Source organism: Hemiscyllium ocellatum, chromosome 44 (assembly GCF_020745735.1).
Source record: "Hemiscyllium ocellatum isolate sHemOce1 chromosome 44, sHemOce1.pat.X.cur, whole genome shotgun sequence".
Lineage (NCBI taxonomy): Eukaryota > Metazoa > Chordata > Chondrichthyes > Orectolobiformes > Hemiscylliidae > Hemiscyllium > Hemiscyllium ocellatum.
In genome coordinates, this window is record NC_083444.1 from 5,214,279 (window position 1) to 5,236,988 (window position 22,710).

General features: G+C 49.0%; 1 protein-coding gene across 1 annotated transcript in view; it reads right to left on the reverse strand.

Annotated features, from left to right (window-relative positions):
• Positions 1-9,795: 9,795 nt before the first annotated feature.
• LOC132835245 (schwannomin-interacting protein 1-like) overlaps positions 9,796-22,710 on the reverse strand; it is a 28,093-nt gene continuing 15,178 nt past the window's right edge. Inside the window, exons 7-8 of the mRNA XM_060854627.1 lie at positions 13,865-13,974; positions 9,796-11,117 (exon numbers count right to left, since the gene is read on the reverse strand). Coding sequence (XP_060710610.1) covers positions 13,877-13,974 — 98 coding nt within the window. The 3' untranslated portion in view covers positions 9,796-11,117; positions 13,865-13,876. The remainder of the gene's footprint in view (positions 11,118-13,864; positions 13,975-22,710) is intronic.

Below are 22,710 nucleotides of genomic sequence, written 5' to 3' on the forward strand. Positions count from 1 at the left end.
TTAAAAACACATCCTTAGTCTTGAACCCCTCCCCCCCCCCCCAGGGCCTAGATTAGAGTGGTGCTGGAAAAGCACAGCAGGTCAGGCAGCATCCGAGGAGCAGGAAGGTCGACGTTTCGGGCAAAAGCCCTTCATCAGGAATGGAAGCAGGGAGCCTCCAGGGTGGAGGGATAAATGGGGGAGGGGGGAGGGGTGGGGCTGGGGAGAAGGTAGCAAAGAGAACAATAGGTAAATGGGGGAGGGGATGGAGGTGATAGGTCAGAGAGGAGGGTGGAGTGGATAGGTGGGAAGGGCGATTGGGAGGTAGGACAGGTCATGAGGGCGGTGCCGAGCTGGAAGGTTGGAATTGAGGTAAGGTGGGGGGAGGGGAAATGAGGAAACTGGTGAAGTCCACATTGATGCCCTGAGGTTGAAATGTTGAAACACCCCACCATCCTAAGGACAAGAAAACTACCATTAACCCTGTATATCCCCCTCATTATTTTGAAAAAGTGCACCACCCTACATGGTAAAAACAAGGACTGCAGATGTTGGAAACCAGAGTCTAGATTAGAGTGGTGCTGGAAAAGCACAGCAGTTCAGCCATTCACCCCTGGACACTTTACTAGCTTCCCCCACCCTCCTCTCTGACCTATCACCTCCATCCCCACCCCCATTCACCTATTGTACTGTGTGCTACTCTCTCACCACCCCCCCCCCCCCCCCTCATTTATCTCCCCACCCTGAAGGCTCCCTGCCTGTATTCCTGATGAAGGGCTTTTGCCTGAAAAGTCGATTTTCCTGCTCCTCGGCTGCTGCCTGACCTGCTGTGCTTTTCCAGCACCACACTCTGATCTAGACTCTGGTTTCCAGGATCTGCAGTCCTTGTTTTTACCTTGTTGATTTTAACCCGACTGCGAACCCTCTTGCAAGGATGCCTGCTCAAAGTTTGTGAGAAGATTTGTAGCCCGGGTACTCGTTGTTGTGGTTCTGTTCCCCGAGCTGGGAGTTTGTGTTGCAGACGTTTCGTCCCCCTGTCTAGGTGACACCCTCAGTGCTTGGGAGCCTCCTGTGAAGCGCTTCTGTGATCTTTCCTCCGGCATTTGTCGGGCACGCCCCTCTCATTTATCTCTCCCCCCTGCAGGGCTTCCTGCCTCTATTCCTGATCAAGGGCTTTTGCCCGAAACGTCAATTTTCCCGCTCCTCGGATGCTGCCTGAACTGCTGTGCTTTTCCAGCACCACTCTAATCACCACCCTATATGCCAGATTGACATTTATACTGCGATTGATGTCTGGTAAACACTGGCTGGGGACAGGAGTGGGGAAGTGGTCTGGATTCTGTATTGCAATATGGACCTGACTACAACCTGCACTGTAAAAAATGAGGTCTGCAGATGCTGGAGATCACAGCTGCAAATGTGTTGCTGGTCAAAGCACAGCAGGCCAGGCAGCATCTCAGGAATAGAGAATTCGACGTTTCGAGCACAAGCCCTTCATCAGGAATGAGGGGCTTGTGCTCGAAACGTCGAATTCTCTATTCCTGAGATGCTGCCTGGCCTGCTGTGCTTTGACCAGCAACACATTTGCAGCTACAACCTGCACTGATCAGCTTTCAGTAAAACACCACTTGTAACAGGCAGAGAAGAGCTAACAGACTTGATGGTGAAAACAGCTGGCCTTTGGTTGCTTGCTCAACACATTTTGATTCCGAACTGTTTGTTCAGGAGCGGAAAAAAGGACGAGGGTGCGTTTGCTCCAGAGATAATTATTGAGTGGAGGACAGATTACAGGGAGTGTGTCACTGTTAACTGAAGCCATTAGGGAGCATCTGTCAACAGTTAAGAAGAACAATATCAGTCAATTATTCTATCCAAGGCAGGGCCAGAAATAGCTGGGCTCCAGTGAGCACATTAAAGAGCATGTTAAAAGCATGAAAGGGTCATTGAGTGCAAGTCACTTGCTCCACCTCCCACTCCTATCCCTCTTCCTGCTCTTCGACTACGGAAACCCTCATCCGTGCTCCAGATTCTTCTAGTCCAATGCACTACTGTCCAATATCTGAAATTCAGATCATCCAACGCTGCCCCATGTCCTCACTCACATTAAACACTTTCCCCAACCCCTTTCTCCGTCTCGGTAACCTCCTCCAGCACCTGCTACCTCCAAGATCTCTGCAATCTCCTCCAGTTCCAGCCTCTCGCCTCTCTCCTGCTTCAAGACTCTCCTTAAAAATGTCTTTAAACTGAGCTGTCAGTGATCTGTGACACCGATGGCCGCTTCTGTCAATTGCCTGAGGTGGTGCTATATAAATGCAGCTGAACAGTTCTCTGAGGACTGTAGTAATTTATAGAATCCCGACAATGTGGAAGGAGGTCATTTGGCCCATTGAGTCTGCACTGACCCTCCAAAGAGCATCCGACTGAGACCCATGTCCCTTCTCCAGCCCTGTAACCCTGCATTTCAGCATATACTCATCCACATATCCCACACCCCCGGGCACGATGGGACAATTTAGCACGGCCAATCCACCCTAACCTGCACATCCCTGGGCACTATGGGACAATTTAGCACGGCCAATCCACCCTAACCTGCACATCCCTGGGCACTATGGGATAATTTAGCACGGCCAATCCACCCTAACCTGCACATCCCTGGGCACTATGGGACAATTTAGCACGGCCAATCCACCCTAACCTGCACATCCCTGGACACTATGGGACAATTTAGCATGGCCAATCCACCCTAACCTGTACATCCCTGGGCACTATGGGACAATTTCCCATGGCCAATCCACCCTAACCTGTACATCCCTGGGCACTACGGGACAATTTAGCACGGCCAATCCACCCTAACCTGCACATCCCTGGACACTATGGGACAAGTTAGCACGGCCAATCCACCCTAACCTGCACATCCCTGGGCACGATGGGACAATTTAGCACGGCCAATCCACCCTAACCTGCACATCCCTGGGCACTATGGGACAATTTAGCACGGCCAATCCACCCTAACCTGCACATCCCTGGGCACTATGGGACAATTTCCCATGGCCAATCCACCCTAACCTGCCCATCCCTGGGCACTATGGGACAATTTAGCACGGCCAACCCACCCTAACCTGACAGCTGAAACTGACACCTGGAAACGGCAAGAACATCCATCAACAGACACATCGACCTGGACCCCACATACAAATCACTGCAGCTGAAATTGACACCCGGAAGCGGCAAGAACCAACCAATATAAATACCGGAAGAAACATCAAAGCAGCGCTTCACACGAGGCTCCAACAGCACTGATGATGTTCCCTAGCCAGGGAACGAAACGTTTGCAGCAAAAACTCCCAGCTCGGCGAGCAGAACCACAACCACCCTAACCTGCACAGCCTTGGACTGTAGGAGGAAGCCAGAGCACCCAGAGGAAACCCACACAGTCACCCAAAGCTGGAATTGAACCTGGGACCCTGGTGCTGTGAGGCTGCAGTATAACCACTGAGCCACCGTGCTGTCATATTCACATTGCCTCTCCTCCAGCTTTGAGATTAAAGGAGTGTTTTTGAAAGTAACCACCTTTAGCACCACTCCTCCCACCATCAATACTCAGTAGCATCAGTGTGTACCATCTATAAGATGCACTGTAGAAATTTACCGGGCTCCTTTGAACTTTTACACCATCTTGAGTGAGGGCAAGAGCCTAGGTTCAAGTTCTCATCTGAAAAGCTGCACCTCCAGCAGTGTGGCACTCCCTCACTACTGCACCAGGCAGGCTCGGCCTGGATTTTGTACTCATTTTTATGGAATGACTTGAAGCCCAGACTCAGTGGTGACCAACAGAGAGAGAGAGAGACACAGAGAGAGAGAGAGAGAAAAATAGGAAGGTAGGTTTCAACATTCCTGGAGTAAAAAATGAGGTCTGCAGATGCTAGAGATCACAGCTGAAAATGTGTTGCTGATCAAAGCACAGCAGGCCAGGCAGCATCTCAGGAATAGAGAATTCGACGTTTCGAGCATAAGCCCTTCATCAGGAATGAGAGAGAGTAGCCAAGCAGGCTGAGATAAAAGGTAGGGAGGAGGGACTTGGGGGAGGGGCGATGGAGGTGGGATAGGTGGAAGGAGGTAAAGGTGAGGGTGATAGGCCGGAGTGGGGTGGGGGCGGAGAGGTCAGGAAGAGGATTGCAGGTTAGGAGGGCGGTGCTGAGTTGAGGGAACCGACTGAGACAAGGTGGGGGGAGGGGAAATGAGGAAACTGGAGAAATCTGAATTCATACCTTGTGGTTGGAGGGTTCCCAGGCGGAAGATGAGGCGCTCCTCCTCCAGCCGTCGTGTTGTTATGTTCTGCCGGTGGAGGAGTCCAAGGACCTGCATGTCCTCGGTGGAGTGGGAGGGAGAGTTAAAGTGTTGAGCCACGGGGTGGTTGGGTTGGTTGGTCCGGGCGTCCCTGAGGTGTTCTCTGAAGCGTTCCGCAAGTAAGTGGCCTGTCTCACCAATATAGAGGAGGCCACATCGGGTGCAGCGGATGCAATAGATGATGTGTGTGGAGGTACAGGTGAACTTGTGGCGGATATGGAAGGATCCCTTGGGGCCTTGGAGGGAAGTGAGTGTGGAGGTGTGGGCGCAAGTTTTACATTTCCTGCGGTTGCAGGGGAAGGTGCCGGGGGTGGAGGTTGGGTTGGTGGGGGGTGTGGATCTGACGAGGGAGTCACGAAGGGAGTGGTCCTTGCGGAACGCTGATAGGGAAGGGGAGGGAAATATATCCTTGGTGGTGGGGTCCGTTTGGAGGTGGCGGAAATGACGGCGGATGATACGTTGTATGCGGAGGTTGGTGGGGTGGTAGGTGAGAACCAGTGGGGTTCTGTCTTGGTGGCGGTTGGAGGAGCGGGGCTCAAGGGCGGAGGAGCGGGAAGTGGAGGAGATGCGGTGGAGGGCATCGTCGATCACGTCTGGGGGGGAATCTGCGGTCCTTGAAGAAGGAGGCCATCTGGGCTGTACGGTGTTGGAACTGGTCCTCCTGGGAGCAGATGCGGTGGAGACGAAGGAATTGGGAATATGGGATGGAGTTTTTGCAGGGGACAGGGTGGGAGGAGGTGTAGTCCAGGTAGCTGTGGGACTCAGTCGGTTTATAATAGATGTCTGTGTTGAGTCGGTCGCCCGAGATAGAGATGGAAAGGTAAGCAGGAAGTGAATTTGGCAGGATGGTGACAGGATGGAATACTGTCCAACGTTGCCCGAGATAATTCCTGAATGGGAAGACGTAAGCTCAGTGTCCGCTGCTAAATGCTCTTCATGGTCAATGAATAGCCAATTGTGTCCCTCATCTCATGTGACCCCCATCATTTCCAGGCTGACAGGACTGATGTACGAAGAGAGACCTGAAATTGGTTGGGACTACATTCTCTGGAGTTGAGAAGACTGAGGTGTGATCACATAGAAACCAATGAAATCCTAACAGGACGACCCAGGGTCAACACAGGAAGGATGTTCCCACCGATCAGGCAAGTCCCGAACCGAGATGGGGGGTGTTCACAGCCTTAATGGCACAGGGTTGGCCATTTAGGACTGAGTTGAGGAGAAATGTCTTCACCCAAAGAGTAGGGAGCCTGTGGGATTCTATGCCACTGCAAGTGGTGGAGGCTAAGAAGGAGTTAAGATATAGTTCTTAGGGCTAAAGGCTGGGAAAGGGGGCTGAGTTGGATGATCAGCCATCATCATGTTGAATGGTGGAGCAGGTTTGAAGGGCCAAATGGCCTACTCCTGCTCCTATTTTCTACGATTCCACGAGAGAAAATGGGCCTAACCGACCAGGTGACCCAGGTGGGCAGCTTGGGCTGGGAGTGAGGGCTCCTGGGCCCACACTAATCTGGACTTGACTCGGGGTGGGAGTGGGGGTGTTCTGGAGCTGGAGTGATGGGGGTGGGGGGGGTCACTCGCCAAGAGCAAACCCAACAAGCCCCTCGCACCTCCCAAAAGCGAGGCTTATCTTCCTCAAGGGCCCATGGAGTAGGCTGGTGTCTTGTCTAGGCCGTAACCACAGCCTTCTCCAGTGGGCCACGAATTCTGGGCGAGGAGGATGGAGCCTTCAGATCCGGGGCCCATGTTCCAGCAGAAAGGCAGCCAACCAGCTGCCCACTTCCCCCTAAGAACTGGTGGGAATTCTCACTCGTAGAATGTATTGAGTAGACGAAGACTGCACTCGTTATGATTTAGAAGAGTGGGGGGGTGAGGGGGGAGTCTTATAGAAACGTACAAAATTATGAAGGGAATAGATAGGATAGAAGCAGGGAGGTTGTTTCCACTGGCAGGTGAAACTAGAACTAGGAGGCATTGTCTCAAAATAAGGGGGAGGAGATTTAGGATTGAGTTGAGGAGGAACTTCTTCACCCAGAGGGTTGTAAATCTGTGGAATTCCCTGCCCAGGGAAGCAGTTGAGGCTATGTCACTGAATGTTTTTAAGGTAAAGAATTGTAAAGGAATTAAGGGTTAGGGTGAGCGGGCAGGTCAGTCCATGGAAGGATCAGCCACGATCTTATTGAATGGCGGAGCAGGCTGAAGGGGGAGGGGGGGGGGGGGCCGGCAGACGGCCTACTCCTGCTCCTAGTTCTCGTGTCCTTATGCCGCACGTTCGCCTCCCTCAGACACGGCCTGTGCACCGAGAAAAGAAAACGGCAACCTTCGAAGCACTTTTCTGAATATTTATTGCCTCCCCGAACATTTTATTTGCTCCCTCTTTTCAACAACGTGGTGGTAACAGTTAACATGTGGAAAACAGCAACTTAAAAAAATATATATCTAAATATATATATACAAAAAAAAAATGATTAATATGGGAATACTGACTGAGCTGTGGCCCTCATTGTCACAGCTAGGCCTGTGTTACAAGCAGCCTAAATAATACGGCCTTCACAAATAGGCTCAGAGCTGCAGGCCTTGTCTGGAACCATGTGGGAGGCACAGCGAGGGGAACGGAAGTCTGTTGGGACCAGAACAAGGTGTGGGACGGAAGGGACGGGAGTGGGGAGGGGGGCTGTTGAAACTCCTGAAACACAAATCCGCAGAGTATTTCATCCTCCCCCAACCGGCCTTTATCAATCCCAACCGACCTAATAGAACCTATTAACCTTTATAATAGAACCTATTAAACACTGAATGTTGGCCTAAGGGTTGAGGAAGGGATGAGGGTGTTAGACGTGTAAAAGTAGGGAAGTTCATTACAGTTGGGGGTGTCATTGATCAAACCACATCATGAAGATTGTACACTTTCTTATACTTCCTTGCTTGTAGAAAGACAGGCCTCCACTACCCCGAACTCTGGCTCATTGAGTATTTTCAAGGCTGAGATTTTTAATCAGCAAGGGAATCAGGGGTGACAGCGATAAGTCGAGAAAATGGGAGTCGAGGATGATCAGATAAGCCGTGATCTCACTGAATGGCAGAGCGGACTCAAACTCCTACAGCACGGAAACAGACCCTTCACCCAACCAGTCCGTGCCGACCATAATCCCAAACTAAACTAGTCCCACCTGCCTGCTCCTGGCCCATATCCCTCCAAACATATCTAAATGCCCTTTAAATGTTGTAACTGTACCCACATCCATCACTTCCTCAGGAAGTTCATTCCACACGCGAACCACTCGGTGTAGGAAAATGTTGCCCCTCATGTCTTTTTAAAATCTCCTTCACCTCACTTTAAAAATATGCCTCCTAGTCTTGAAATCCCCCCTCCACTCTAGGGAAAAGACACCTTATCTGTACCCCTCATGATTTTATAAACCTCTATAAGGTCACCCCTCAGCCTCCTACAATGTACAAAGCCCCAGCCTTTCCTTAGAACTCAAAGCCTCCATTCTCAGCAACACCCTGGTAAATCTCTTCTGAGCCTCCTCCAGCTTTATAACATCCTTCCCATCATAGGGTCACCAGAACTGCACACTGTACTCCAGAAGAGGCCTCACTGATGTCCTGTACAACCTCAACACAACTCAAGGGGCAGAATGGCCTACTTCTTCTCCCGTCCCTGTCGGTCATTGAAAGCAGCTTGGAGATGGTTCACTCGAGTGATTCCCGCAAAACCAGGATTGCCTGATGGAGGAGAGACTGAGTAGGTTTGGATGTGTACTCATTTTGGGGTTTAGAAGAATGAGAGGCCCCAATATTTCGAGGGGGATTGACCGGGGAGACGCAGAGATGCTTTCTCCCCTTGCGCAGCGATCTAGAATTGGAGTGGAGGGGCACAGTTTCAAAACATAGGGCCCCCTTTTTAAGGTGATGAGGAGAATCCTTTTCTCTCAAAGTCGTCATCATTCGGAATTCTTTCTCCCAGAGAGCAATGGGCACCAGGACATGGAGTAAAGTTAAGGGTGAGATAGAATTTAATTAGTAACGGGTTATGGGGAACAGGCAGGAAGGCGAGTGGAGGCTGAGGTGACCGTATTGAAAGGGGGGAGCAGGTACAAGGGGCTGAATGGCCTACCCCTTGCTCCTAATTCTGATGTGCCTGACTCTCAAGTGCCCTCTGCAATGGCCCAGGAAGTCATTCCGTGGCAGTTAGGGATGGGCTATAAAGGAATAAAGGGAAAAGCAGCACAGGGAATGGGGAGAATATGGACAGAACAAAAGCTGGAAAATACTCTCCAGGTCATGGAGAAGCCACGTTAATGTTTCAGATTGAGTGACTTTATCTCGTAAAGTTTGGATTCTGCATCATCTCAGACCTGTTACGGAGTTATTCCAGCTTTTATATCAGTCTTATTTCAGATCTGCCCCCTTCCTCAGCATTTCAGAGTCACTGAGATGTACATCACGGAAACAGACCCTTCAGTTCAACTCGTCCATGCTGGCCAGATATCCTAAATTAATCTAGTCCCAGTTTGCAGCATTTGGCCCATACCCCTCTAAACCCTTCCTATTTATTTACCCATCCAGATGCCTTTTGAATGCTGTAATTGTACCAGCCTCCACCACTTCCTCTGGCAGCTCATTCCATACGCGCACCACCCTCTGTGTGAAAAAGTAGCCCCTTAGATCCCTTTTAAATCTTTTCCCTCTCACCTTAAACTCTTCATCCTATCCACGCCCCTCATTATTTTATAAACCTCGATAAGGTCACCCCTCAGCCTCCAGCGCTCCAGGGAAAACAGCCCCAGCCTGTTCAGCCTCTCCCTATACCTCAAATCCTCCAACCCTGGCAACATCCTTGTAAATCTTTTCTGAACCCTTTCAGGTTTCACAAGTTGGTGCAGACACGATGGGTGTTATTACTGTAACAATTCTGTAACCATCACCTCCACACTAACCAGAAAACGATGAGTGTCCTGGGCACGTTAAGCCTACATTTATCAAGTAGGAGAAAGTGAGGTCTGCAGATGCTGGCGATCAGAGCTGAAAATGTGTTGCTGGAAAAGCGCAGCAGGTCAGGCAGCATCCAAGGAGCAGGAAATTCAACGTTTCGGGCATAAGCCCTTCATCAGGAATGAGGAAAGTGTGTCTTTAATTGCGCATGGCTGCAAGGGTGGAGCGGAGGATCCGGAGGGAGGTCTGTTGCTGGAGGCTTCGGATTCCTTGTAGGTACAGGTTGTCCTGGTTGGGTCCAAATTTTGTTGGTCGGAACGTAGTCCGGAGTCTGTGCGGGATCAGTCGGTTCCGTAGGCAGGTGCTGAGGAAGGAGATCTGGCTGTGGCTCTGGTGGTGAGTCTGTTTGAGAACGTGGCTCACTTTCCTCATTCCTGATGAAGGGCTTATGCCCGAAACGTTGAATTTCCTGTTCCTTGGATGCTGCCTGACCTGCTGCGCTTTTCCAGCAACACATTTTCAGCTACATTTATCAAGTAGCCTGGTCATGGGGCTTCTCAAAACCGGTGTGCAATCTCACCTCTGTTTCGCAGGCAAGTCTAAGACAGACATAAAAGGAGTAGATTCACCCCAAACCCCTGTGTTCACTGGCCAATTTGGACCATTTAAAACTCACACCGCTGTTTCCAAACGCTTCCTGCGTCTCACCTCCTCCCCGTCTCTGTAATCTGCTCCAGGCCCACAGTCATTTGAGATCTCAGCTCTCCTTTAATTCTGCCCTGATATGTATTACTCCGATTTCCATCTCTCCGACTCTGGGCCCTCAGCAACCTAGGGGACCCTAAGATCTGAAATTCCCTCCCTAACCCTCTGTCTCAGAGACACCTTGTCAAACTGACCCACTGTAACACACATGTCTGGGTCTTGTCCCTCCTTGATGTGACTTAAGTTATTCCTGACGATGTTTCCAATGATCGCGCCCTGTTCAGGGCACCACATAAATGCAGGTTGTTGTTGGCCCACAGATTTTAGTCCACCTTCTCAGACCCAGGGTCTGCACACGGACTCATTTTACCTCAGGATGAGAGGGCATCCCACCTTTCCCACAGGAAAGACGGAACTTGCATTTACGTGACGCCTGATAAAAAAGAAATCCCAAACAGAAAAAGTGCTTCACAGCCAATTAATGTAAGTTCTGAAGTGTAGTCATTGTTGTAATGCAGAAAACACAGCATCCATTTTACGCATAGCAAGATCCCACAAATGTCACTTTTTTTTTGTAGGTCTGATCTTGGCTCAGGAATAAATATTGATCAGAGGACATCTGGGAGACCCCTCCCCAGTGTGGGACCTTCCACGGTCCTTCCACGGTCGCTTAGAGGTTAGACATCATTTCAGTCGAGATGGCACCTTCAGCAGTGCGGCACTCCCCCAGCGATGGCACTGAGGAGGGAGGGAGGGCCAGGCCAGGGAATTAATCGCTGGATAAAGGTGGATCCATGGTCGGCAAAATCCAATGGCGGCAGATGGAGCGAAGATACAGATGGGGCCCCGAGATCTCACTGAGCGGCGGGGTGAGGGAGGGGTAGGACAGGTTCGTCAGGCCGAATGCCCTCCCCCTTGTCTCGTGTTTCCTGCAGGCCCCTGGACACGAACTGAGCAGCTCCAAAGATACAACCCTCCCGACTTTGGAATTCAGCCGGATTCGAATCCTGGACTGGAACCCGGAATCGGAGATTTCCCACTGGTGCAAAATTCGCAAACAAATGAAAAAATAAAAGACAGGAAAGGAAGGAATCCCTATCGTATAAACCTCTTCACTTCTGTTTTTCTTTGGTTGAATTATTCAGAACCTGAGGGAGAGAGGAAACAGATCAATCAGACTCACAGAATCAGAGAGATGTACAACATGGAAACAGACCCTTTGGTCCATGCTGACCAGATACCTTAATTAATTTAGTCCCATTTTCCAGCACTTGGCCCATATCCCTCTAAATGCTTCCTATTCATACACCCATCCAGATGCCTTTTAAATGCTGTAATTGTATCATCCTCCACCACTTCCTCTGGCAGCTCATTCCACACATGCACCACCACCTCAGTGTGAAAAAGTTGCCCCTTAGGCCCCTTTTATATCTTTCCACTCTCGCCCTAAACCTGTGCCCTCTAGCTTTGGACTCCCCTACCCTGGGGAAAATTCCTTGTCTATTCACCCTATCCATGCCCCTCATGATTTTATAACACTCTATAAGGTCACCCTTCAGCCTGTGACGCTCCAGGGAAAACAGCTCCAGCCTATTCAGCCTCTCCCTAAAGCTCAAACCCTGTAATCCTGGCAACATCCTTGCAAATCTTTTTTAACCCTTTCAAGAAGCACAATATCCTTCCTCCAACAGAGAGACCAGAATTGCACGCAGTTTTCCAAAAGTCGCCAATTAGTGTCCTGTATAGCCACAACACGACCTCCCAACCCCTGTACTCAATGTTCTGACCAATAAAGGCAAGTGTACCAAACACCTTCTTCACTGCCCTGTCTACCTGTGACTCCACGTTCAAGGAATGATGAACCTGTATCCCAAGGTCTCCTTCAGACTGGATCCAGCTACACGGCTGGTGCTGTCAAACAACAGGAGCAGTCAAAGAAATTCCACTGCTTTATCACCTTTCATCACCTCCGGGTGTACCACAGCACTTTTAATGTCAACTGAAAGTGTGGCACACAGCAAGCGTGGGGCTGAGGGGCGAGCTGATCGAAGTATATAAAATTATGAGGTGTACAGATAGGAAGGGGATAGTCTTTCCCCAGTTTGGAAATATCAAATATTCGGGGGCACAGGTTTAAGGTGAGAGAGGTCGAAAAGTGTGGCGCTGGAAAAACACAGTAGGTCAGGCAGCATCCAAGGAGCAGGAGAGTCGATGTTTCAGGCATAAGCCCTTCTTCAGGAATGTGGCTTTAAGGTGAGAGGGGGCCATTTCAAAGGAGTTGTGCGAGGCAAGTGTTTTTTTTAAACACAGAGGATGGTATTCAAAGTTTGTGAGAAGATTTGTAGCTTGGGTGCTCGTTGATGTGGTTCTGTTCGCCGAGCTGGGAGTTTTTGTTGCAAAATAGTGGGACAACACTACTATTATAGGGCAGGCCAAACAGAGAACAACCAGGGAATTCCTAGAGGCATGGCACTCATCCACAAATTCTATCAACAGACACATCGACCTAGACCCTATATACCGACCACTGCAGCGGACAGCAACTGACAACCGGAAGCGGCAGATTCAAACCACTATAAATGCCGGAGGAATCAGCACAGAAGCGCTTCACAGGAGGCTCCCAAGCACTGAGGATGTCACCTAGAAAGGGGACGAAACGTTTGCAACAAAAACTCCCAGCTCGGCGAACAGAACCACAACACAGAGGATGGTAGTTGTATGAAATGCACTGCCAGGGGAGGTGGTCAAAGCAGAAATGGAGGCATTTAGACAGACACATGAACAGGCAGAGAATAGAGGGAAATCAATCATGAGCAGGGAAGTGGTCGACACAGACATGATGGGCCAAAGGGCCTGTTCCTGTGATGTACCGTTCTATGTTCTACATAAACCCAGATCAGTTGCCTACACTGGCATTGACTCAGAAGTAAATATTGGCCTCAGGACCCTGTGTGGAATTTTCTCTGTATGACAACCATAACCCCCCCCACCCCACTCCAATATCTCCATTTACAGCCCCCTTCAGTGTGCAGTGCACTAGGGACCTCAGCTTAACATGGCAGCCAAAAGAAGGCACCTCTGACAATGCAGGGCTCCCTCAGGCCTGTTCAAAGAGTGTCAGATTGCTGCTTAATCCTCTGGACTGCTGGAAGGTGTCAGCTCAGTGAAGGCCTTGTTGACATGCAGCTCCAGACAGAGCTCTCCCCCTGGACTGCAGCCTTGTGGTCCAGAGAAGGGAAGCTAATCAACTCTGCCAAGAAAACAGAACGGCATGCATACAGGAAGAGAGAAGCCTTCTGAAAGGAGGTAGTGCAGGCAGCCATTGGAACTCGCTACATGCTTGGGATGATTGCATAGCAGAGTAGTCACCCATTCCCTTTAAAACTAGCACATTGGTCAGCCATCCCCTTTAAGACTAGCACATTGGTCAGCCATTCCCTTTCAGACTAGCACAATGGTCACCCATCCCCTTTAAGACTAGCACAATGGTCACCCATCCCCTTTAAGACTAGCACACTGGTCAGCCATTCCCTTTCAGACTAGCACAATGGTCAGCCATTCCCTTTCAGACTAGCACAATGGTCACCCATCCCCTTTAAGACTAGCACAATGGTCACCCATCCCCTTTAAGACTAGCACATTGGTCACCCATCCCTTTTAAGACTAGTACATTGGTCAGCCATTCCCTTTCGGACTAGCACAATGGTCACCCATTCCCTTTCAGACTAGCACAATGGTCAGCCATCTCTTTTAAGACTAGCACAATGGTCACCCATTCCCTTTCAGACTAGCACAATGGTCACCCATTCCCTTTTAAGACTAGCACAATGTCACCCATTCCATTTCAGACTAGTACAATTGTCACCCAATCCCTTTAACAGACCCATGCACTCACCTTCATTTGCACTCAGTGTGTCAAGTCTCCAATTTCGACCAGTAAGGCATCTTGCTTGGTCTTCAGCTCATCCCGGGTTTCCAGAAGCTCCATCAGTTGGGTGTTGAGACCTGAGCAGGAGAACCAAACCAGGGTCAGTATTGACCAATCAGAATTCAGTGGCTGCAAGTGTCCATGGGAGGCCAGTCGCATGATCGATGTCAACAGGACGTTGATGGAAGGGAATTGATCGTGTAATCTCCAGTGCACATACAAAAGACCTCCTCAGTTCTTGTGGCGCAGTGGTACTGTCCTTACCTCTGAGCTGAGAGGACAAGGTTCAAGTCCCACCTGCTCCACAGGATATGTCATAACATCTCTGAGTGGGTTGGTTGGAAAGTATCACTCGAGGTGTCTGTTCTCCAATGGTTACATCCACTCCTGGGGCATTCTGAAGGAGGACCCTTCCAGCACACGATCTATGATCAGTGGGCACCACAGAGGCATCATCTCCCCACATACAAATATATTTTAATTTAAATTTACTCAGATTCCTTTCACAATTTTTTGCCACAGTAACCCTTTAAAAGGGGATGTCATCTGGATTCATTGGCTTTTCGATTTAAAACTGGGATCATTAATTAACCATTACTCAGGCGACTGTCTGTGTGGAGTTTGCACATTCTCCCAGTGTCTGCGTGGGTTTCCTCCGGGTGCTCCGGTTTCCTCCCACAGTCCAAAGATGTGCGGGTCAGGTGAATTGGCCAGGCTAAATTGCCCGTAGTGTTAGGTGAAGGGGTAAATGTAGGGGAATGGGTCTGGGTGGGTTGCGCTTCGGCGGGTCGGTGTGGACTTGTTGGGCCGAAGGGCCTGTTTCCACACTGTAAGTAATCTAATCTACTCTAATCTAATCTAATTACTAGACTTTCCTCTCCAGAGCTCCTGGATGTCCTTAGAGAGTGCTCCCTCTAGAGGCCCCCATGATGATGACAGGGCCTCCAACACATTATCTCCCCCAGTGCAATTTTATATTAATCTAAAATATATACTTTTTGTTCCACTGTTGTTATTTTTTAAAAGGGCCATTAATCAATATGCCACCTTGGTTAAGGTACAAATTAACAGCTAGGGTCACCACCACCACCACCCATTAAATAATAACAGAAGTAAGCCACTCAGTCCCTCGAGCCTGCTCCATCACTCAATGAGATCATTGCCGGTCTGTGGCCTAAATCAGCAGACCTACCTTTGGCCCATATCCCCACAAGATCTTTGCTTAACAAATATTTATCCATCTCAGACCTGCTGCAAATCTGTTGTTTGAAATCACTCAACAATCAAGGGTCAAAATCTTATTTAAAAATAAAAGAATCTTGAGCTCAGAAGGCAAAATACAAGGAAGTTAACATGAGCTGAGCCATAGAGTGAACATGAGCAGAGTTATAGAGTCGTACAGCACAGAAACAGACCCTTTGGTCCAACTAGTCCATACCGACCAGATATCCTAACCTCATCTAGTCCCATTTGCCAGCACTTGGCCCATATCCCTCCAAACCCTTCCTATTCATATACCCATCTAATGCCTATTAAATGCTGTCATTGTACCAGCCTCCAGCACTTCCTCTGGCAGCTCATTCCATACACGTACCACCCTTTGCATGAAAAGAGTTGCCCCTCATTTTACATTCTTTCCCCTCTCATCTTAAACCTATGCCCTATGAGCTTTGGACTCCCCTACCCTGTGGGAAAGATCTTGTCTATTCACCCTGTCCATGCCCCTCATGATTTTATAAACCTCTATAAGGTCACCCATTAGCCTCTGACGGTCCAGGGAAAACAACCCCAGTCTACTCAACCTCTCGCTGTAGCTCAAACCCTCCAATCTTGGCAACATCCTTGTAAATCTTTTCTGAACCCTTTCAAGTTTCACAACATTAAAAATCACATGACACCAGGTTATAGTCCAACAGGTTTAATTGGAAGCACTAGCTTTCAGAGCACTGCTCCCTTCACAACATCTTTCCTACTGCAAGGAGACCAGAACTGAGTTTTTATGAACCACTGCTTCAGACTCAGTTGGAGGACTGGATCCAACTCATTAAGGCTTTGGAAACGCTGCAGAACAGACTTACGAGAAAAGGTCCCAAGAGATGAGGAGAGACTGGAGTGGTCAAGATTATTTTCTTTAGAAATGTTGAAATATGCTTAACGATAATGGCACTGGCAGAATAAAGGAGGGGAATCAGATTCCACTGACAATGGGCCAATACCGAGAGCGATATCGATTGTAGATGCCAGCTAAAGGATCTGGTGGTATTGGAGGGGGGGAGGGGGGAGGGGAACGAGGAGAATTGGTTTCTGACGCAGCAAGCGATCTGGAATGCACTGCCTCAGAGAGAGCAGATTCAAGAGGAACTTTCAAAAAGGGAAGTTGAGGAAACATTTGGAAGGGGGGGGATGGGGTAGGGAAGAAAGTTGCACGGCAGTGCAGAAAGAGCAGGGAGGGAAGTGTGATTTATTAGCAAGCTCTTCAAGAGGGCCAGTACGGACACAATGAGCCGGGTCACCTCCTGTTCTGATTTTTCAGGGGCATTTTTTTTTGAATTCAAAGAGAACGATGGTTCACTTTGTTTTTTCAGACTGTGACCCCCTGCAGTGGGGTAAAGGGTCCACTGTTGAACCCAGTCTTCAGACCATTGGGGAGCAAGGTATGGGGAGCAAGGGGGAATGATGATGATGTTTATGCAGTGAATCAGCAGAATCCCTGCCAGCAGCTGGACAAATAAAAACAAGGACGCATCCCAAAGGCCAGTTCCACGCACACACTGAACAAAAAGTCTGGGAATCACGCCAAATGGCTGCACTGATACAGGGGGAACATAGGGGAATGTACAATTCTTCACATTTTAGGCCTTTCACAGGCTCACTATCCCAGAGCGGGTTACTTTTTGGAGGCATCATAAGGGGACATAGCTTTAAATTGAGGGGTGATAGATACAGGATAGGTGTCAGAGATAGGTTCTTTACTCACACAGTCGTAGCGGCGTTGAATGCATTGCTTGCAACACTGGTAGAGTCGCCAAATTTAAGGGCATTTAAATGGGTTGGCACATAGAGTCGTAGAGATATACAGCACGGAAACAGACCCTTCGGTCCAACCCGTCCATGCCAACCAGATATCCCAACCCAATCTGGTCCCACCTGCCAGCACCCGGAAGATGGGCTTCAGATCGGTTCCACAGGTCGGCATCACAGAGGGCTGAACGATCTTAACTGTGCTGGAATGTTCTACATTCTAATTTGTACACAGAAAGTTCCCACAAGGAGCATTGTGCCAGTGGCACATTACAGCCGTCTGGGCTCAATACTAAGTTCAACACCTTCAGGTTGTGAACCCACTCCCATTCCTTCCGTTTTTATTTTAGCTTTACTGCTTGCATTCTCTGTCAACATGCCCTCTCTCTGCTCCCTTCCCTACTCCAGTTGGACTGTGTCTGTCCTTCCCAGTCTGGCAGTTGGACACATCATTCTTCTGCCATTCTCACATTCCAGGTCCTTCATTTGCCCTAATCAGCACCCTTCCTCCCCCGGCACTCCACCACCACACCCCTCACTAAGTGCAAGTGCTACCCCCTCCACACTGATGAAGAGTCACCTAGACTTGAAACATTAGCTTGCTCTCTATCCACGGATGCTGCCTGACCCGCTATGATCTCCATCTTCAGTGACTGGCACTCCGGACAATTAGGGATGGGCAATAGATGCTGGGCCTAGCCAATGACAATCACATCCAACTGTTGTGTCACATGTAAGCCAGACCAGGTCACAGAGTCATAGAGATGTACAGCATGGAAACAGACCCTTCGGTCCAACCCGTCTATGCTGACCAGATATCCCAACCCAATCTAGTCTCACCTGCCAGTACCCGGCCCCTATCCCTCCAAACCCTTCCTATTCATAATCCCATCCAAATGCCTCTTAAATGTTGCAATTGTAACAACCTCCACCACTTCCTCTGGCAGCTCATTCCATACACGCACCACCCTCTGTGAAAAAGTTGCCCTTTAGGTCTCTTTTATATCTTTCCCCTGTCACCTTAAACCTATGCCCTCTAGTTCTGGACTCCCCGATCCCAGAGAAAAGACTTTGCCTATTTACCCTATCCAAGCCCCTCATAATTTTGTAAACATCTCTAAGGTCACCCCTCAGCCTCCGACGCTCCAGGGAAAACAGCCCCAGCCTGTACAGCCTCTTCTTGTAGCTCAAACCCACCAACCCTGGCAACATCCTTGTAAATCTTTTCTGAACCCTTCAAGTTTCACAACAACTTTCCGATAGGAAGGAGACCAGAATTGCACGCAATATTCCAACAGTGGCCTAACCAATGTCCTGTACAGCCGCAATATGACCTCCCAACTCCTGTACTCAGTACTCTGACCAATAAAGGAAAGCATACCAAACGCCTTCTTCACTATCCTATCTACCTGCGACTCCACTTTCAAGGAGCTAAGAACCTTGAAGGTCTCTTTGTTCAGCAACACTCCCTAGGACCTTACCATTAAATGTATCAGTCCTGCTAAGATTTGCTTTCCCAAAATGCAGCACCTCACATTTATCTAAATTAAACTCCAACTGCCACTTCTCAGCCCATTGGCCCATCCGGTCCAGATCCTGTTGTAATCTGAGGTAACCCTCTTCGCTGTCCACTACACCTCCAATTTTGATGTCATCTGCAAACTTACTAACTGTACCTCTTATACAAATGATTTGGATGTGAACATAAGAGATGAAAAGTAGTGGACCCAGCACCGATCCTTGTGACACTCCACTGGTTAAATGACTCCAGTCTGAAAAACAACCCTCCACCACCATCCTCTGTCTTCTACCTTTGAGGCAGTTCTGTATCCAAATGGCTAGTTCTCCCTATTCCATGAGATCTAACCTTGCCAACCAGTCTCCCATGGAGAACCTTGACACACGCCTTACTGAAGTCCACATAGATCACATCAACTGCTCTGCCCTCATTAGTCCTCTTTGTTACTTCCTCAAAAAACTCAATCAAATTTGTGAGACATGATTTCCCACACACAAAGCCATGTTGACTATCCCTAATCAATCCTTGCCTTTCCAAATACAGTACATCCTGTCCCTCAGGATTCCCTCCAACAACTTGCCCACCACCGACATCAGGCTCACTGGTCTATAGTTCTCTGCCTTGTCCTTAGGTGAGGATGACTAGTGAACCATGTGGGTATTGCCCCCCCCAATAATTGACAAAAGACTCATAGTCATCATTAATTTCAGATTTTATATTACTGACTTTAAATTCTGGTGTGGTGGGATTTGAACCTGGCTCCCCAGAATGTTTATGTGCTGTCTGGATTAGTGAAAATACCACTAGGCCATCATCTCCCTTACATTTCTACTCGACGTAAGCCCTTTTCCCTTCCCCAGCTCTCCCACGTCTCCTTAATCATCACTGCAATTTCCTCTTAAATGTCTCATTATTATTAACTGCAGCCACACCCTGGGAGTTTCACTTTCCCTCGCACTGCCCTCGTTTGCCTGAACTGAACTTGCTCTCTCAGCAAACCACTTCCCCTTCAAATCCGCTCACTTCCTCTCAAATGAGAGGTGTCGCTAACAGAACGTCTGTAGGTCCTAGCTCCTTTGTTTCCTTTGCACAGCCTGATACAGTCTCCCTTCCCTCTCCCGCCACCCGACTAAGGACTCAACATTATCAAACCCTTGCTGAATTTCAAAGGCCAATTGCAGGTTGGCTTTCTGTGTCCAGAGAGAAAGTAAATGCCCCAACCTGCATCAACCCATGCAGAGATGTATCCGCTCTCAATTCCGTTGGGTTTTTTATTGCACCTTCTTCGCTCAGTTGGCTGGAAGGCTGGTTTGTGATGCAGGGTGACGTCAACTGCATGGGTTTTTATGGGTGGCACGGTGGCACAGTGGTTAGCACTGCTGCCTCACAGCGCCTGTAGACCCGGGTTCAATTCCCGACTCAGGCGACTGACTGTGTGGAGTTTGCACGTTCTCCCCGTGTCTGCGTGGGTTTCCTCCGGGTGCTCCGGTTTCCTCCCACAGTCACAAAGATGTGCGGGTCAGGTGAATTGGCCAAGCTAAAATTGCCCGTAGTGTTAGGTAAGGGGTAAATGTAGGGGTATGGGTGGGTTTCGCTTCGGCGGGTCGGTGTGGACTTGTTGGGCCGAAGGGCCTGTTTCCACACTGTAAGTCTAATCTAATCAAAAAACTCCCAAGTGACTGAGTTTACCGTGAAGATCCCCCCTTCTCTACCCTATGATTTCTGACATTAAGAGATTATTTTGTCTGGTTTTTGTTTTGAAGAAACGTTGTAAGGCAGAGGCGCTTGAACAACTGGAGTAACCAACTTCAGAGACCTGGGGTTCTTTTCTAAGACAGTTTGAATGAGTGTGGCCGGCTCTCACTGATCCAGATGTCTGAGTCTTGCTTTTTTCCGCAATGTACTCTCCTAGCTCCTGGATTTTCTCTTGATGTCTATTTCCTCCTGGATTGGATAACTGCATGTGAGAATCTGTGTCTGAATTTACCAAGGGGTGTGTTTATGGGATGTTCCTATATTGTAACAGTTGATTAGTAATAGGTACTATATCTGTTACTTAGTTAAGTTTTCCAATAGTTGAAGTATTCTAAATTCCTCTTTCTTTCAGTTTGTATTTTAACTGTAGCGTTTTAAAAAATTGTGTTTTGCTTAAAGTTGTGTAGTTTGACGAGGTGCATCCCATCTGCAACACAGTACTTCACATCTATCTTTAAAATAGGAAAATGTTAAGGTCTAGGCTACCTTCTTAATGGGCGGCACGGTGGCTCAGTGGTTAGCACTGCTGTCTCACAGCGCCAGGGACCCGGGTTCAATTGCAGCCTCGGGCGACTGTTTGTGTGGAGTTTGCACATTCTCCCCGTGTTCGTGTGGGTTTCCTCTGGGTGCTCCAGTTTCCTCCCACAGTCCAAAGATGTGCAGGTTAGGGTGGATTGGCCATGCTAAACTCCCATAGTGTTAGGTGCATTAGTCAGAGGGAAATGGGTCAGGGTGGGTTACTCTTCGGAGGGTCGGTGTGGACTGGTTGGGCCGAAGGGCCTGATTCCACACTGTAGGGAATCTAATCTTAAAGTATTTTGATGGGGTCTGACCTGCTCCATAACAGAGTGGACCCTGAGGTTAAACCCACCATGATTGTCTCTAGCCCCATGGTATGGTAGGTCAATGTGACTTTATCTTTTATGTCTTTTGATATTACAGAAGCCAGAACTGCACCCAGAAGCATGTTCTAACAAATAGCACGGGCTTCTTAAATAACATTTCTCTGCCCCTCAACTACAAGTGAGGGTAATGCCCCAATCCAAGAGGCAATATCTTTCATGAAGCAATGGTTACAGCGAAGTACTCAGCTCCCCAAGTTCAGGCTTGAATTCACGACCTTCAGATCTGGGATCAGAAAAGCCGACCCAGTCTTGTTGGCACCACTGACTAAGTATTCCTCAACTCTTACGAATCTCTCAGGAGACAGAAAGCAAAGTCACCTTCAAGGTAAATGCTGACAATACAAGGCAGACCAGAACAGGTCTAAAACCGCAGGTAACAACTCCTATGTGACTCACTGTCACTGGGTCAGAAGTCTGGAATTCCCTTTCTGAACAGCACACCACACACACACACACAGTGCAGCTGTTCAGAAAAGCTGCCTCTTCTCACAAGATCAGAAGGAATAGGGACAGGAGTGGGCCATTCAGCCCCTTGAGACTGCTCTACCGTTCAATAGGCTCCTGGTTGATCTGACAGCTGTAACCCTCGATTCCCCGACTGATCGAGAATCTATCTCAGCCATCAATACACACAAGGACTCTGCCCCCGTGACTCAGCCTGCTCCCTCTGTTTTCTGTTTCCATCAGGCAAGGGCAGATAGTGGGAATAGGCGACTGAGTTGGATGGTCAGCCATTTTGAGTGTCAGATCAGGCTCGAAGGGCCAAATGGCCGACTCCTGCTCCTATTTTACACACAGCTCACCACCACCTTCCCAAGGACAATAAACTCTGGAAGACCTGAACATCACTCACATTCCACAAAAGGAAGCAAAATAAGGCTTTAATGTAACAAAATGACTCCACGTGCTCTGGAGGAGGGCTAGGAAGGACACCACGATACATAAGGAGATATTACGTGTTGCTGGAAAAGCGCAGCAGGTCAGGCAGCATCCAAGGAACAGGAAATTCGACGTTTCGGGCATAAGCCCTTCTTCAGGATTCCTGAAGAAGGGCTTATGCCCGAAACGTCGAATTTCCTGTTCCTTGGATGCTGCCTGACCTGCTGTGCTTTTCCAGCAACACATTTCCAGCCCTGATCTCCAGCATCTGCAGACCTCAGTTTCTCCTCCAAGGAGATATTACGAACAAGTGACCAAAGGGGTTGGTCTTACGTAAGGAGTGGGGTGACAGAGGGGTTTAGGGAGGGAATTCCAGGCAGCTGAAGGCACAGCCCCCAGTGGCAGAGCGGTGGGAATCGGGGGGATGGTCAAGAGGCTGGAATCGGAAGGGCAGAGATATCTGGGAGGCTTGAGGGCCAGGAGGAGATTACTGAGCGGGGAAGAAACAGTCAGTGAGGCACTGGAGAGATTTGAGAACAAGGGTGAGAATTCTCTGGTCAGGATGTTTGATAGGGAGAGTTTGGACACACACACAGAGTTTTGGATGATCGCAGACTAGGAGGGTAGGACCTGGAGAGCAGACATGAGTCAAAGGCCTGGATGAAGAGGCTTTCAGGGAGGTGGAGTTGGAAGAGTGTGGGGCCTTGGGTCAGTGATGCTACAAAGGTAGAAAT